Raw genomic sequence first — 15,628 nt, forward strand, 5'->3', positions numbered from 1 at the left:
TTCATAGAATGAATTAGGCAGTTTTCCCTCCACTTCGATTATGTTGAAGAGTTTGAGGAGAATTGGTACTAATTCTTTCTGGAACGTTTGGTAGAATTCACATGTGAAGCCGTCTGGTCCTGGACTTTTCTTTTTAGGGCGCTTTTGAATAACTAATTCAATTTCTTTACTTGTGATTGGTTTGTTGAGGTCGTCTGTTTCTTCTTGAGTCAAAGTTGGTTGTTCATGTCTTTCCAGGAACCTGTCCATTTCATCTAAATTGTTGTATTTATTAGCGTAAAGTTGTTCATAGTATCCTGTTATTACCTCCTTTATTTCTGTGAGGTCAGTAGTTATGTCTCCTCTTCCATTTCTGATCTTATTTATTTGCATCCTCTCTCTTCTTCTTTTTGTCAATCTTGCTAAGGGCCCATCAATCTTGTTGATTTTCTCATAGAACCAACTTCTGGTCTTATTGATTTTCTCTATTGTTTTCATGTTTTCCATTTCATTTATTTCTGCTCTAATCTTTGTTATTTCTTTCCTTTTGCTTGCTTTGGGATTAGTTTGCTGTTCTTTCTCCAGTTCTTCCAAGTGGACAGTTAATTCCTGCATTTTTGCCTTTTCTTCTTTTCTGATAAAGGCATTTAGGGCAATAAATTTCCCTCTTAGCACTGCCTTTGCTGCGTGCCATAAGTTTTGATATGTTCTGTCTTCATTTTCATTTGCCTCTAGGTATTTACTAATTTCTCTTGCAATTTCTTCTTTGACCCACTCGTTGTTTAGGAGTGTGTTGTTGAGCCTCCACATATTTGTGAATTTTCTGGCACTCCACCTATTATTGATTTCCAACTTCATTCCTTTATGATCCGAGAAAGTGTTGCGTATGATTTCAATCTTTTTAAATTTGTTAAGACTTGCTTTGTGACCCAGCATATGGTCTATCTTTGAGAATGATCCATGAGCACTTGAAAAAAAGGTGTATCCTGCTGTTGTGGGATTTAATGTCCTACAAATGTCTGTTAAGTCAAGCTCATTTATAGTAATATTCAGATTCTCTATTTCTTTATTGATCCTCTGTCTAGATGTTCTGTCCGTTGATGAGAGTGGTGAATTGAAGTTTCCAACTATTATGGTATATGTGTCTATTTCCCTTTTCAGTGTTTGCAGTGTATTCCTCACGTATTTTGGGGCATTCTGGTTCGGTGCGTAAATATTTATGATTGTTATGTCTTCTTGCTTAATTGTTCCTTTTAATAGTATATAGTGTCCTTCTTTGTCTCTTTTAACTGTTTTACATTTGAAGTCTAATTTGTTGGATATTAGTATAGCCACTCCTGCTCTTTTCTGGATGTTATTTGCATGAAATATCTTTTCCCAACCTTTCACTTTCAACCTATATTTATCTTTGGGTCTAAGATGTGTTTCCTGTAGACAGCATATAGAAGGATCCTGTTTTTTAATCCATTTGCCAATCTATGTCTTTTGATTGGGGAATTCAGTCCATTAACATTTAGAGTTATTACTGTTTGGATAATATTTTCCTCTACCATTTTGCCTTTTGTATTATATATATCATATCTGACTTTCCTTCTTTCTACACTTTTCTCCATGCCTCTCTCTTCTGTCTTTTTGTATCTGACTCTAGTGCTTCCTTTAGTATTTCTTGCAGAGCTGGTCTCTTGGTCACAAATTCTCTCAGTGACTTTTTGTCTGAGAATGTTTTAATTTCTCCCTCATTTTTGAAGGACAATTTTGCTGGATATAAGAGTCTTGGCTGGCAGTTTTTCTCTTTTAGTAACTTAAATATATCATCCCACTGTCTTCTAGCTTCCATGGTTTCTGCTGAGAAATCTACACATAGTCTTATTGGGTTTCCCTTGTATGTGATGGATTGCTTCTCTCTCACTGCTTTCAAGATCCTCTCTTTCTCTTTGACCTCTGACATTCTAACTGGTAAGTGTCTTGGAGAACGCCTATTTGTGTCTAATCTCTTTGGGGTGCGCTGCACTTCTTGGATCTGTAATTTTAGGTCTTTCATAAGAGTTGGGAAATTTTCAGTGATAATTTCTTCCGTTAGTTTTTCTCCTCCTTTTCCCTTCTCTTCTCCTTCTGGGACACCCACTACACGTATTTTTGTACGGTTCACATTGTCCTTGAGTTCCCTGATACCTTGTTCAAATTTTTCCATTCTTTTCCGGATAGTTTCTGTTTCTTTTTGGAATTCAGATGTTTCATCCTCCAAATCACTAATTCTATCTTCTGTCTCTTTAAATCTGTCATTGTAGGTATCCATTGTTTTTTCCATGTTTTCTACTTTATCTTTCACTTCCATAAGTTCTGTGATTTCTTTTTTCAGATTTTCTATTTCTTCTTTATGTTTAGCCCATGTCTTCTTGATGTCCTCCCTCAATTTATCGATTTCGTTTTTGAAGAGGTTTTCCATTTCTGTTCGTATATTCAGCATTAGTTGTTTCAGCTCCTGTATCTCATTTGAACTATTGGTTTGTTCCTTTGACTGGGCCATATGTTCAATTTTCTGAGCGTGATCCGTTATCTTCTGCTGGCGTCTGGGCATTTAGTCAGATTTCCCTGGGTGTTCGACCCCACAGGTTGAAAGATTTTTCTGTGCAATCTCTGGGTTCTGTTTTTCTTATCCTGCCCAGTAGGTGGCGTTCGTGGCACACGTTTGTCTATGGGTTCCACCAGTGAAAGTTGCTGTGGGTCCTTTAGCTCTGGAAAATTCTCGCTGTAGGGGAGGTTCGGCACCGAAGCGTCTTGGAAGAGTGCTAGCCGGCCTGGGGTTCCGAATGCGGGGAGGGTCGCCGGCCGCCGCAGCACGGGAGAGCGTCCGGCCGAATTAGCTAGTCGGCCCGGGGCGCCAAGCGTGGTGGGAGGGCACCAGCTTTCGCAGCCCGGGAGAGTGCAGTGTTCCCAGCCGAACGGGGGAGTCACGTGTTTGGAAGGGATCCCCCGGTCACTGTTCTCCGCAGTCTGGGGATTTCCGACCCGACTCTCTCAGTTGGTCCGGGGGGCCTCACGTGGTGGGGGCACCAGCCGCTGCGGCCTAAGGGGACCGCCTGTCCAATTCTACCAGCTGGCCTGGGAAGGTGGAAGGGAGGGACTCCGGTCGCTTGCCGTCCCACCCAGGAAAGCCCGTGCCCCTTGGTGATCTCACCGGAGCGGGTTCTCCCAGATAGTCAGCCGTTCCAGGATGGGGTACGCCGTCCCTTTGATCTCCCTCGTGGCTCCGGGTGCTGCTCTGTATTATCTCCACTCCCCCAGTAGCTGTTCTGGAGGAAGAAAGGTGAGGGTGGCAAGGCTGTCGAGGCTGGTGGCGGAGGAGCCGGTGAAGGCGGAAGAGGGGAGAGGAGGGTGGGCGGGTCCGCTGCTGCGGGGCGTGGGCGCCGCGCGGCGGGCCAGCGGACAAAAGAGGGGAGAGAAGGGCGGGCGGGTCCACTGTTGCGGGGCGTGGGCGCCGCACGGCGGGCTGGCGGACAAAAGAGGGGGGAGGAGGGCGGGCGGGTCCACTGCTGCGGGGCGTGGGCCTTAATACCATTTTTTAAGGACAGCTGTTTTTCTAATCCCTATTCAGTACTGTATGTTGGAAACTTTAATTAGATTATCTCCGTGGAGATCTGACTCAGTCAAGTATGGGTATGAAACTTGATTAGATGGAGATATGTCTCCACCCATTCCAGATGGGGCTTGATTACTTTATTGGAATCCTTTAGAAAAGGAAGCATTTTAGAGAAAGCTTCAGAATGACATAGCCATGAGAAGCAGAGAGTCCACCAGCCAGTGACCTTTGGAGAAGAAGAAGGAAAGCACCTTCAGGGGAGCCTCATGAAACAAAAAGCCAGAAGAGAAAGCTAGCAGACTTTGCCATGTGCCCTTCCAGCCGAGAGAGAAACCCTGAACTTTATCAGCCTTCTTGAACCAAGGTATCTTTCCCTGGATGCCTTAGATTAGACATTTCTATAAACTTTCTTTAATTTGCCTTAAAACTATAAACTTGTAACTTAGTAGATTCTCTTTTTTAAAAGCCATTCCGTTTCTGGTGTATTGCATTCTGGCAACTAGCAAACTAGAACAAGTACCTTTTAGCCTGGTGTTCTAGGCTCTGCAGAATTCAGCCCCAAACATTTCCTATCTTATTTTCCTCTACTCCTTCTATTCTACAAATTGTATAAGCCACATATACTGAACATTTATATTCTCCCTTATTTGCTCAGTGCTTTCCCACTTTTATGCCTTTGCTCATGCTATTTGGTGATGGTAAAAAAAAAATTATTTTTTTGAAGTCCACTTTAATTGCTACATCATAGATAAACCTTGAAAACACATTAAGTAAAATAAACCAGACACAAAAAAACAGATGTTGTATGATCTCACATATATGAAAAAACTAGAAAATTGAAATTGACAGAGATATAAAGTAAATTACAGACTGGTAGAAGTGGAGTGGAAAATGGGAAGTTAATACTTACTGGTTGTAGAATTTTTGTTTGGGGTGAGGGGAAAGTTTTGGTAATAGCTGGTGGTGATGGTAGCACCTTTGAATTGTACCCTTCAAAGAGTTTAAAGTGAGAAATTTTATGTTGTATATAGTTACCATATATAGGGCTAAGTTGTATTAGAAGACTGGGTAAAGGATGATATCATCCATATTTTAATATGGATATCATCCATATTTTAAAACTTCAACTTCTGTGTGATACTAAAGGGAGAGATATTTATTTGGTGCAAAATTTATATTTTGGATAGTGCATTTCCTAATTTAACTTGTTTGGTCAGTTTAATTGAATACCATAAGTACATGGAATCTTGAATAGGGCATGAGATTTTGTTGGTTTGTCCGGTTAATGTGCTACCCTGATAAATCCCAGAGTATTCAGGAAGTGAGTAACGAAGTATTTGCAAAGTCCCCTTTGGGGGGGAATGGGGAGAAAGGGGAAAATATTCAGCTTCCCCATTTGGAGAATTTCTGATATTCTCACTGGCAGTGGGAACAACCAAATCAATAGGCCAAGCTTGGGATTTACCCCTATGAAACTTATCCCTGCAAAGAATAGGCTAAGCATACTTAAAATTAGGCCTGAGTCACCCCTCTGGAGACCCTCTTTTGTTGCCCAGATATGGCCTCACCCTCTCTCTTTCTAAGCCAACACAGCAGGTGAACTCACTGCCCTCCCCCTCTATGTGAAACATGACCCCCAAGGGGTGTAAATCTCCCTGGTACCATGGGACAGAAATCCCAAGATGAGCCAGGACCCAGCATCAAGGTATTGAGAAAGCCTTCTGGACCAAAAGAGGGTATAGCAAAATGAGACAAAGTTTCAGTGGCTGACAGATTTCAGAGTCAAGAAGTTATCCTGGAGGTTATTCTTACACATTATATAGCTATCCCCTTTTTAGTTTATGGTGTATTGGAGTGGCTAGAGGGAAGTACCTGAAACTGTAGAGCTGAGTTCCAGTAACCTTGTTTCTTGAAGATGATTGTATAATGATATAGCTTTTACAATGTGTCTGTGTCATTGTGAAAACCTTGTGTCTGATGCTCCTTTTCTCTAGCGTATGGACAGATGAGTAAAAAGTATGGATTAAAAAATAAATAATAGGGGCAATAAAGGTGAAAATAAACTGAGTAGATTGAAGTACAAGTGGTCAGTGAAAGGAAGGAGTAAGGAGTATGGTATGTATCAGTTTTTTCTTTTTTATTTCTTTTTGCTGGATACCATGTATGGAATGTTTGTATGTTTGTGTGTTGTTTTTACAATAAAAATATTTTTTAAAAAAACCCACAAACTACAGGACCTCGCCTCTTGAGGTTATGATACAGTAGGTCTGGAGCAAGGAGAGAATTTGCATTTCTAACAAGTGGCAAGGATGGTGCTGAAGCTGCTGGCACAGAGACCACACTTTAATGTGTTATTCTCTCAATATGAGATCTTGTGATTATTGAACAAGCTCCCAATGATTAGGGACACAGGCTTCTTTCCAACTTGTTGCTCAATTATCCTAGTTCATCCTTAAGGTCACCTCATGGTCAAAGGCCCCTGCTGAAATTTTAGCCATCATGTTAGCTTCTAAGCAGTAGAAAAGGAGTAAGGGCAAAGGGACACATCTCTCAGCCATGTCAACTCATTTTAGGAGCCATATTTGTAAATAGTCAAAAGTCCCCAGAATTACAGAGTAAATGGAAAATATAGCCTTTTAGATGGATAATTGCCACCCCCAAATAAAGCTGGGAATTTGCTGCTAAGAAAAAAAGGAAGACTGGATAATAGGCAGCTAGATATTCTGCCATATGCTTAATCTGCATACATTTCAGTCACAGAGACTGGATACTGTATAGGCAACTACAGACTTTGCCATACTGCTTAATCTGCATACATTTTAAACAACTGATTTTGTCTAATTATTTCTTCAATTTAAATTTGTTCCAGATCTTTGATTCCTGGAGCCTGCCCATGCAAGAAAAAAAAATATTTGTTCCAGATTGTGCCAATTTGAAACTGTCATGTACCCCAGAAAAGCCATACTCTTTAAACCTCATCAGCATTGCTGGGTGGGATCTTTTTTATTGTTTCCATGGAGATGTGACCCCCAACTGTGGGTGGTACCTTTTGATCACGTGGGGCTCCACCCCATTCAAGGTGGGGTTGCTTACTGGAGCCCTTTAAGAGGGAACCATTTTGGAAAAAGCTTTAGAGCCCACACAGTCAAAGATGTTTGGAGATGCAGAAGGAAATGCCCTCAGGGAAGCCTTATAAAAAGAGGAGAGAAAGCTAGTAGACCCTGCCCAGCTGACTGAGAAACCCCAAATTTCATCGGCACTTTCTTTGGAGTTAGGATATCTTTTTCTAGATTCCTTAATTTGGGCATTTTCACGGCCTTAAAACTGATACCATGCAACTTAATAAATTCTTCTTTTAAAAGCCAAAAAAGAATTACTCAGTTCTGATAACATCATGTGCCATTTACAGGGATGTAGATTCTCATGAGAGAATTACAGTTTTAGAGGGGCTAGAACAAAGAATTCAGTTTGAGACTTTTAAAATTTGAGGTGGCTGTGGCATCCAAGTGGATATATCAAGTTTATAGTTGAAAGATGACTTTGTAGTTCAAGATAGAAATTGGAACTTGAAATGTAAATTTGGGAGTCATTAACCACATACAGATGGTACTAAAAGCTACAGAGAGAGGAGTTTGCCTAAAAGGAGAGCATGGAATGAGTTCATCCCCTGGAATTGACCACACATAGAGGTCATAGAATATTTTAGCAAAAGCATTTTCAGTACAATAACGTGCCTGTACTCTGATTGGAGTAATTTGAAGAGTCACTTGGGTGGAGATAAAAAAAGAGGGAAATAACATATTTTCTACTTTGAAAGCTTGGTTATAAAGAGAGTTAAAGACATGCACCAGTATCTGGAGGAGGATATGTGGTCACAGGTGTGGTTTCCAAAATATATATTGTATTCAGTCGTGGTTGGAATTTATCCAGTAAAGAAGGAAAGGCTGAAGATATGAGAGAGATATGATAGGGGGAACAAAACAAGACCTTGAAAGGAAGATCAGTTAAGTTCCATAGCACCAGTGGAAAGATCCACCTTTAAAAGCAGATTAAAAGAGCAGGCCACGGTGGCTCAGCAGGTAAGGATGCTTGCCTGCCATGCCAGAGGACCTAGGTTCGATTCCCAGTGCCTGCCCATGTAAAAAAAAAAAAAAAGAAAAAGAAAAAAGCAGATTAAAAGAAGATGGAGTGGTTCTGCCTCTGTATCCAAAAACACAGGAGGTACAGGTAGGTTGGCAGAGGTCTCAGTAGGGTTGCCTCAGGGACGTTACACATGATGATTACTCTGCCCAGAATGTTCCTCATATTCGATTTTTGGAGTTCACTCTCATTCTTACTTATTTCAGGCTTCTCAAAGAAGCCTTCTCTAACTTCCACTTCCCACTTAAATATTCTTGTTTTTGTCCTTCATAGCCTTTAACACAATTTATAATTATATATTTATTTGTTTAATGTAGGAGTTGAAATCTCAAGTACCTATAGAAGTTAAGCAAAACCTTCCATTTTAAATACTGCTAAATAATTCTAAAATTATATAGTCTTTTATACTTTAGAGGGCAGAACAAACAGATCCCATGTGTCCCACTGTGCTCTGAGGAAATCACTATAGGAATTCCCAAAAGATTGAATGAAAATTCTGGATACCATTTATCTAGTAGTGTGGGGGAAAGGATCCCGTAGTAACAAGCGGCACTTTGTTGCATGTTTGTGTCTTTGTTTCTGCACATGACTTGAAACTCCAGAATGCTATATAGATCCTTCAGTGAGACAGTTGTCAGAGTCCAGTCCTTAATCCACGTCTTTCGGCCAGAGTTCTTTAAACCTTTACCGTTCCTGTCTGGCTGTTAAGCACAAGGTATGAAACCTTTGTGCAGGCAGTGAATTTTCTGAAACTTTGTATAAGCTCTCTCTTTCAATCTTTATATCTAAAGAACTAAGTGTGAATAGTATTTCTAAAGGAAATGAAACTATATTTGAAAGACTTTCAAGATCTTTTTTTTTCCAACTTTCAAAATCTTTTTTTTTTCTCTCCTTTTCAGAATCCAGAGGTCAATCAGAATTTGAAAATACTGCCCGTTCTGTCTTCAGGTCAGCCCAGTTTTACTTTCATCCTCCAGTGCACCTACCAAGCGACCAAGACATTTGCCATGAATCCTTGGGAAGGAGTGCTTTCATGAGGCATGCTTATCTTCCTCCCTGTTATCAAAATATGGACAAGTCTAATAGGAAGGATTATGCTAAAATAGAGAGCCTCAGTATCAATTTTAATATTGGGAACAAAGAAGCAATACACAGTACTAAAAGTCAAACTAGAGATAATCCAAAATGTAACAGACAAATTAATGATCCCAAGAGGGATTATAAACTCACCCCAGAGCCAACAACTCAGAGAGCTATGAGTTTGAATGAACTTTGGAACAGGTATCAGGAGCGACAGAGACAACAGAAACCTCCCAAGATCAGAGACAGGAAAGAACTGTCCTTGGTGGAGCGACTTGATCGTTTGGCTAAACTTCTTCAGAATCCCATCACACATTCTCTCCAGGCCTCAGAACATACACATGATTATAGCAGAGGGGAACGAGATGTTAAGGAATGGAGAAGTAGACAGCAACGGCAGAAAAACAAGCTTCAGAAAAAGAAGAGATATAAAAGCCTAAATAAAGGTCTTAACAAAACAGGAGATCTTAAAAAAAACAAGGTGCTTTCTCCTTGTCAAGCTGGGAGGTCCAATCAGATTAATACTGAGCAGATTAAATTTGATAAATATGTAGTGACAAAACAGCCAGGATTTAATTATTTAAGCAACACTTCTTCAGATTCTAGACCCTCAGAGGACAGTGAACTACTCACAGATACTGCCACCAACATCCTTTCCACCACAACTTCTCCTGGGGAATCAGATATATTGACTCAAACAGATAAAGAGGTGGCCCTGCCTGAGAGGAGCAGCTCAGTTTCCACCATTGATACTGCTCGACTGGTCCAAGCTTTTGGCCATGAGAGAGTATGTTTGTCACCCAGGCAAATTAAATTATATAGCAGCATCACCAACCAACAGAAGAAATGCCTTGAAAAGCGGACCAAGCTGAGCAAGAAAGAGGTGAATACAGGTCATTTCCAAATAACTTCTGAGCACACCAGAAGGGAGAACATCCAGGTACATGGCTACAAATTCCAGCTGGCATGCAACTGCCTTTTTCATGGACTTTTTAGTTAAGCTTTGCACACAGGTGATAAAAGCCGATTGCCCTTTCCTCACTGTTGCATTTCTGACCAACTAGAAAAGAGTGAGAAAGTGTAGTACAGTGCTATTGTGAGTTGTCATTCTTTTCATCAACACCCATTTACAAATTACCTTTGGATGAAGGGCCTTACTGCTTGATGTTTCAGAATCTTGAAAGTATAGCTCTGGCATATGGGAGCTGCAAGTTTAGAATGACCTCCATGCTACACTATGGCTTGTTTTTGTTTATTCACTCTTCCTGTCTTTCAAGAAATATTTGGGGTGCCTGTAAACATATACACACACATTCACACATATAAATAATATGGTTTTTTTAAGTGAAGAATTGTAAATGACAAAAAATTGTCAAAGCCAAGGGTGATTTAAAAAAAAGAATTTTGAGTGATGGAAAAGCAAATTAAAGCCAGAGGGGAAATAAATATACTTTGTGAATATGCTTGCTAGAAGAGAGCCACAAATTTGGCTTTATGTTTTCCTGCAGGTACTAGTGCCAAAATCCGGGGTCAGTTACATGAGTTGGTAATATAAAAGCAAATCAAATTTTCTCCCATCTGCTCTTGTAATGAAGGCACCACAGTGTAGCCAACAGGCTCCTCAATAACATCCTTATAATAGGTTCAGTAACATCATCCATAAGTCTGTAATGACATTCTTTAGTTTAAGGAGTTCAGTAAAGGCAGTTCTCAAGGGGTTCACAAATGCAAGATCATTTCTTTAGCCAAGATAAAACTATCTAGAAAAATGCTCTCTAAAGAAACATGCTTGCAAAATGACACCCTGGCATACAAGAAGCAAAATATTAGAACTTATTTTCATTTTTTTCAACCTTTAAAAATTTATATTTCAGTATATGTTTTATATTATACAAATACAATAGTAACATTTTTAAATCTTTTTAGCAATTTGTACCCAAACATATTTGTCAGTAGTAGTTCATGATCAAAAAAATTTGGAGAACACTTATCCATTAGAGTTGGGGTAGGGTTGATACCATTTTATGAAAATTGTAGAATCTCACCAAGATACGTGTCTAAATCAACCTCTATCCAGGGATAGTCAAAGCAGTAGACAGGGTAAGACCAGGATTTGCCTTTATTATTTAGCCTTTGGCCTTTATTATTTAGTCTAGAAAATACTTTGTCCTCTCACTTTGACCATAAAATAAGTCTCAGGAAAGCACCCAAATGACAAGTAATTTTGTCCAGTGTAACATCCTGATAAGTTTTGCAATGTAATATAAATTAGTTGAATTTAATAAATTAATTAATTAGGATTGTTATTGGTAAAACAGTTAAATTTTTAAACATATCTCCCTAAAATATTTATTTTAGTCCTCATAAATAATTTATAGTCCTATTTCAGTTAGTAATTGTGTAGCAGAGCCAAATATCTACAAAGTCCAGTGCTAGTTCTTGTTGATAAAATTGTGGCATGTACACAAAACAAAGTGATTATTTTTCTTTTTATAGCTAGGGAAATGGAATGGTTTAGGAAAGTGCCCCCTGCCAACCATTAATCTGCTTTCTGTCTCTGTGCTGGTTTTTTCACATATATAGAGTCATACAATATAGGACATTTTGTATCTGGCTTCTTTCACTCGACATTATGTTTTCAGGGTTCATCCATGTTGTAGTATGTATCAGTACTTCATTCCTTTTTATGGCTGAATAATATTCCCTCATGTGGATATATCACTTTTGTTTATTCATCTGTTGCTGGACACATGGGATGTATCCATTTACCTTTTGGTTATTGTGAATAGAGCTACTAGGAACATTCTGTACAAGTTTTTATTTTGTTTTCAGTTATTTGGGCAGTATACCTAAGTACAGAATGCTGGGTCATATAGTATTTCTATATATGACTTATTAAAGAAATACCATAGTAGGTGGGCAACAGTGGCTCAGTAGCAGAGTTCTCGCCTGCCATGCCAGAGACCCAGGTTCCATTCCCAGTGCCTGCCCATGCAAAAAAGAAAAAAGAACTACCGTACTGTTTTCTACAAGCTACACCATTTTACATCCCCAGTAATAGTTAATGTGGCTTAAAATTTTTCTACTCACCTACAATTATTATTTATGTTTGTTTGTTTTAACTCAGGCCACTGGGTGGGTATGAAATGGTATCTCCTTGTGACTTTTATGACTTGCATTTCCCTAATCACTAATGACATTGAACATCTTTTAATTGCTTATTGGTCATTTGAATATCTTTTTTAGAGAAAAGACTATGCAAGTCCTTGGCCAATGTTTTAATTGGATTGTCTTTTTGTTTTTGAATTTGTTATTGAACGCTTACAATTGAGTCATAAGAGTTTTATATATATATGTATATTGGGAACTAAACCTTTATGAGATATAGGCCTTTACCAGATGTATAATTCGAAAATCTTTTCTCTCAATATATGAGTTGTCTTTTCACACTTTTGGTATTGTCCTTTGGTGCACTACATTTTTATTTTTATGAAGTCCATTTTATCTAATTTTTCTTTTTTGCTCAAGCTTTTAGTACATATTTAAGAAGCCATTACAAATACAGGTTCATAAAGATTTACCCCTATATTTTCTTCTAAGCATTTTATAGCTTTAACTCAGTTTCATTTTGGGATGCTCATTGCAACTGCATAAAAATACAATTTTTTGTGCATTGATTGTGTTTTTGTTTTTGTTTTCATTCTTGTCAAAATATCTTCTAATTTTCCTTATTGTTTGATCATTGGTTGTTTAAGAGGGTGTTTTTGAACTCATATCTGAGCTTTCCAAATTTCCTTCTGTTGTTGATTTCTAGTTTTGTTCCATTAGAGTCAGAAAACATACTTTTAAGCTTATTGTGACTTATTTTAGTATATAGTATCTTCTGGAGAATATTTCAAGTGCACTTGAGAAGTGCACTTGAGAATGTGTGTTCTACCATTGCTGAATATTCTGTATGTGTCTGTTAGGTCTGGTTTTATAGTGTTGTTCAAGTTCTCTGTTTTCTTATTCTGTCTAGTTGTTCCATCCACTTAGAAGGTGGTGTATTGAAGTCTCCAACTATTGTTGATCTATTTCTCCTTTCATTCTGTCCATTTTTGTCTTGTGTATTTTGAGGCTCTGTTTTGAGGCTCATATGTATTTATATTGTAATATCTTCTTGATGGATTGATTCTTTTATCACTATATAATTCTCTTCTTTGTCTCTTGTAACAATTTTTAACTTAAATTATCTTTTGTCAGATTTAGTACAACCATTCCATCTCTGTTTTGATAACTGTCTGCATAGAATATTTTTTTCCATTCTTTTCCTTTCACCCTTTGTGTGTTTAGAACCAAATTGAGTCATTCGAAGACACAATATAGATGAATCTTGTTTTTTTTATCCACTCTGCCATTCTCTGAGGGTGGGGGAGGAAGGAGGGAAAGAGATGAGGGGACGTGAAAGAGAGAGAAAGAGAGAAAAGAAAGAAAAAAACCTATTTAGGTTTTGCAGATTTCCATGTTGGGGTACTTCTTAACCATGCTGTTTACAACTCTGCCTTAGCCTTCATTTCTTGCTTGCACTGAGCCTAAATATCAGTGATGAAAGATTATGGTCTTCTCAGGTCTTTTCTATGCATGTGTTCTTCCCTGGGCATGGGCATGGCTTTCTGTTTTCCCCCAGTATGTGAGACATTTTCAGACCCTTTACTTCTCTAAGAATCTTACCAATTTTCGCCCCATTTTTCAATGCAATATTTTTTGCCTCAACTGTTAATTGCCCCAGACAGCAGTGGCTTGTTCATTTAGTTTTTAGTGTTTTCAAGGAACGCCATTCACAAAGCCTCTTCTCTCTGCTGAGAGAGTTCCATTTTAGGCAAAACAAAAGCAGCCCCCTCACAACCAGTCCTTCAGAGAACACTCAGGTCAAAACAAACACAATTCCTTAGGAACAAGATCCATTCTCTTCTTTCTGAGACCAGATACACTCACTGGAAACACAGGCTGCTGTCTTCGAGACCACCATACTATGGAGGAGGCTGAATTAAAGGCTAAATTAAAACATCATAAAGCTCTCCTACCTTGTTTCAGTGATATTTCACCGAATTTAAACATTTGCTTGGTTGCTAAAAACTTTGGCTACTACTCTGAAGAGTTTCAATGAGGTTAATTCTGACAGATTTTGCCAAGTTGTTCAGTGTTCATAGGGATTAAGGAGCCTCTGGGGGCCCCTACTCTCCCGTGTTCACTGACATCGATCAGATATATTTGTGCTCCTCCTGCAACACTGTGCTTGACAACAACTATTGTACTCGCACTCCAGGTCTGCACTCTATAATGGATACTTTCTTAAAACTTTTCAATATTTTTCCTAGTAGAGTTCGTGGAGAAAAGACTGCAAGACCGTGGGGACTTCTTCAGTTTTTGTAGCCCCAAAAGTTGTTATACTACTTCACCACTCAGCCATGTCTCCAACCTAGTTGGTATACAATTTCATCTCCTCTAGTCAATATGGTGTTCATGTCTCATCTCTCTGGAGGCACCTCTCTTTCTTAGATTTTATACCAGTTAGTTTCCCTGTAACCTCAACTTTCATTGATGGCTTCATGAAAAGTCATGAACTTGGAGTTTGTACATTCTTTTGTTATTTTAATGATGAGAGCAATGCTTTGTCCAATTCTCTAAATCCCTAATAGGAAACCAGGTATACATATCCAATAGATTCTGACCTGTAGTATACTTATTAGTAATATTTTCTAAGTGTTCTGTAATTATAGTTTTGGATTTTCTGTTTGACTCAAGATGAATTCAGAGGAATTTTTTTTGTTTCCATAAAATTGGGTTTATTGTCATTATTTAGCAAATTATAGTTTTAATGTATTATAACCAGAAACTAAAGTGTGTCTGTTTTAAGACTAAAGAGTTTCTTTGTGGCTTAATATATGATTAAGTGTTCCACCAGTGTTAAAAAGAACATAGAATCTCTGTATAAGTTATGACTTTCCAATTATTTCTAGTAAATCACCTTTATTAATTACATTAATTATATACTACCTTGAATATTGGTTTCCTTGATCTGTTAAGGACCTTGTAGAGTATATTTGAAGGTTGTATTTTTATGGTAAATTGAAGGTTTATGTATATTTTAATTTTAACCTGGCACATATAGTTTTTTTTTTTTTATGAGAATTGTATCACAAATCATTTAAAGTAACTTTTACTTTCCATGACTAACACATTTTGCCTTTGATTCCACTTCATTTTCATGGTTTTTCTTTGCCCATCCTTTTATTCATTTGTTTGTTTGTCTGTTTGTTTGTTTTTGGGTGCATGGGATTGGTAATGAAACACAGGTCTCCTGCATGGCAGGGGAGCATTGTATCATTCTTTTATTTTAACTTTAAGTAAGTCACTTTGCTTAGGTGTAAGTAGCATCTAATTTAACTTAACATTTTTGCCACTCAATTTGAAGATCTTTCTTTTGAGATGAATTTATTCCATCTAAGTTCATTGTTATAACAAATATGTTGGTTTAAGATTTACCATCTCTCATATCATTAAATGCGTTCTTGCTGTTTCTGATTCTTTTTGTTCATTGCTATGTGGTTTATGTTTGCTTTGAGTTGTTTTTCTGATAATTTAGCAGCAACGTATTCTAATTAACTAATATGCCTAAACTACTTAATGTATCTCCCTCAGATATGACACAGTATCTATTGACTCCATGATATGAAAATTAAGGATCTGGTCGCATTTGTTCTTTTATATTTGACTGTCTTTTTTTTTTTTTTTTATCACTATTTTTTTTTTATTAATTAAAAAAAGAATTAACAAAACAATTAGAAATCATTCCAATCTACATGTACA

The 15,628-nt window shown here is 38.0% G+C and overlaps 1 protein-coding gene across 5 annotated transcripts in view; it reads left to right on the forward strand.

The window, feature by feature from the left end:
• ALMS1 (ALMS1 centrosome and basal body associated protein) overlaps nucleotides 1-15,628 on the forward strand; it is a 308,517-nt gene that overhangs the window by 250,675 nt on the left and 42,214 nt on the right. For 4 of the 5 annotated variants that reach the window (XM_077134570.1, XM_077134571.1, XM_077134574.1 and 1 more), the window contains one exon: nucleotides 8,599-9,719. The exons of the other annotated variant lie outside the window; for it this stretch is intronic. In XM_077134570.1, the coding sequence (XP_076990685.1) occupies nucleotides 8,599-9,719 (1,121 nt within the window). The remainder of the gene's footprint in view (nucleotides 1-8,598; nucleotides 9,720-15,628) is intronic. 5 annotated transcript variants of the gene reach the window in all.

The sequence above is a fragment of the Tamandua tetradactyla genome, chromosome 17, assembly GCF_023851605.1.
Source record: "Tamandua tetradactyla isolate mTamTet1 chromosome 17, mTamTet1.pri, whole genome shotgun sequence".
Taxonomy (NCBI): Eukaryota; Metazoa; Chordata; class Mammalia; order Pilosa; family Myrmecophagidae; genus Tamandua; species Tamandua tetradactyla.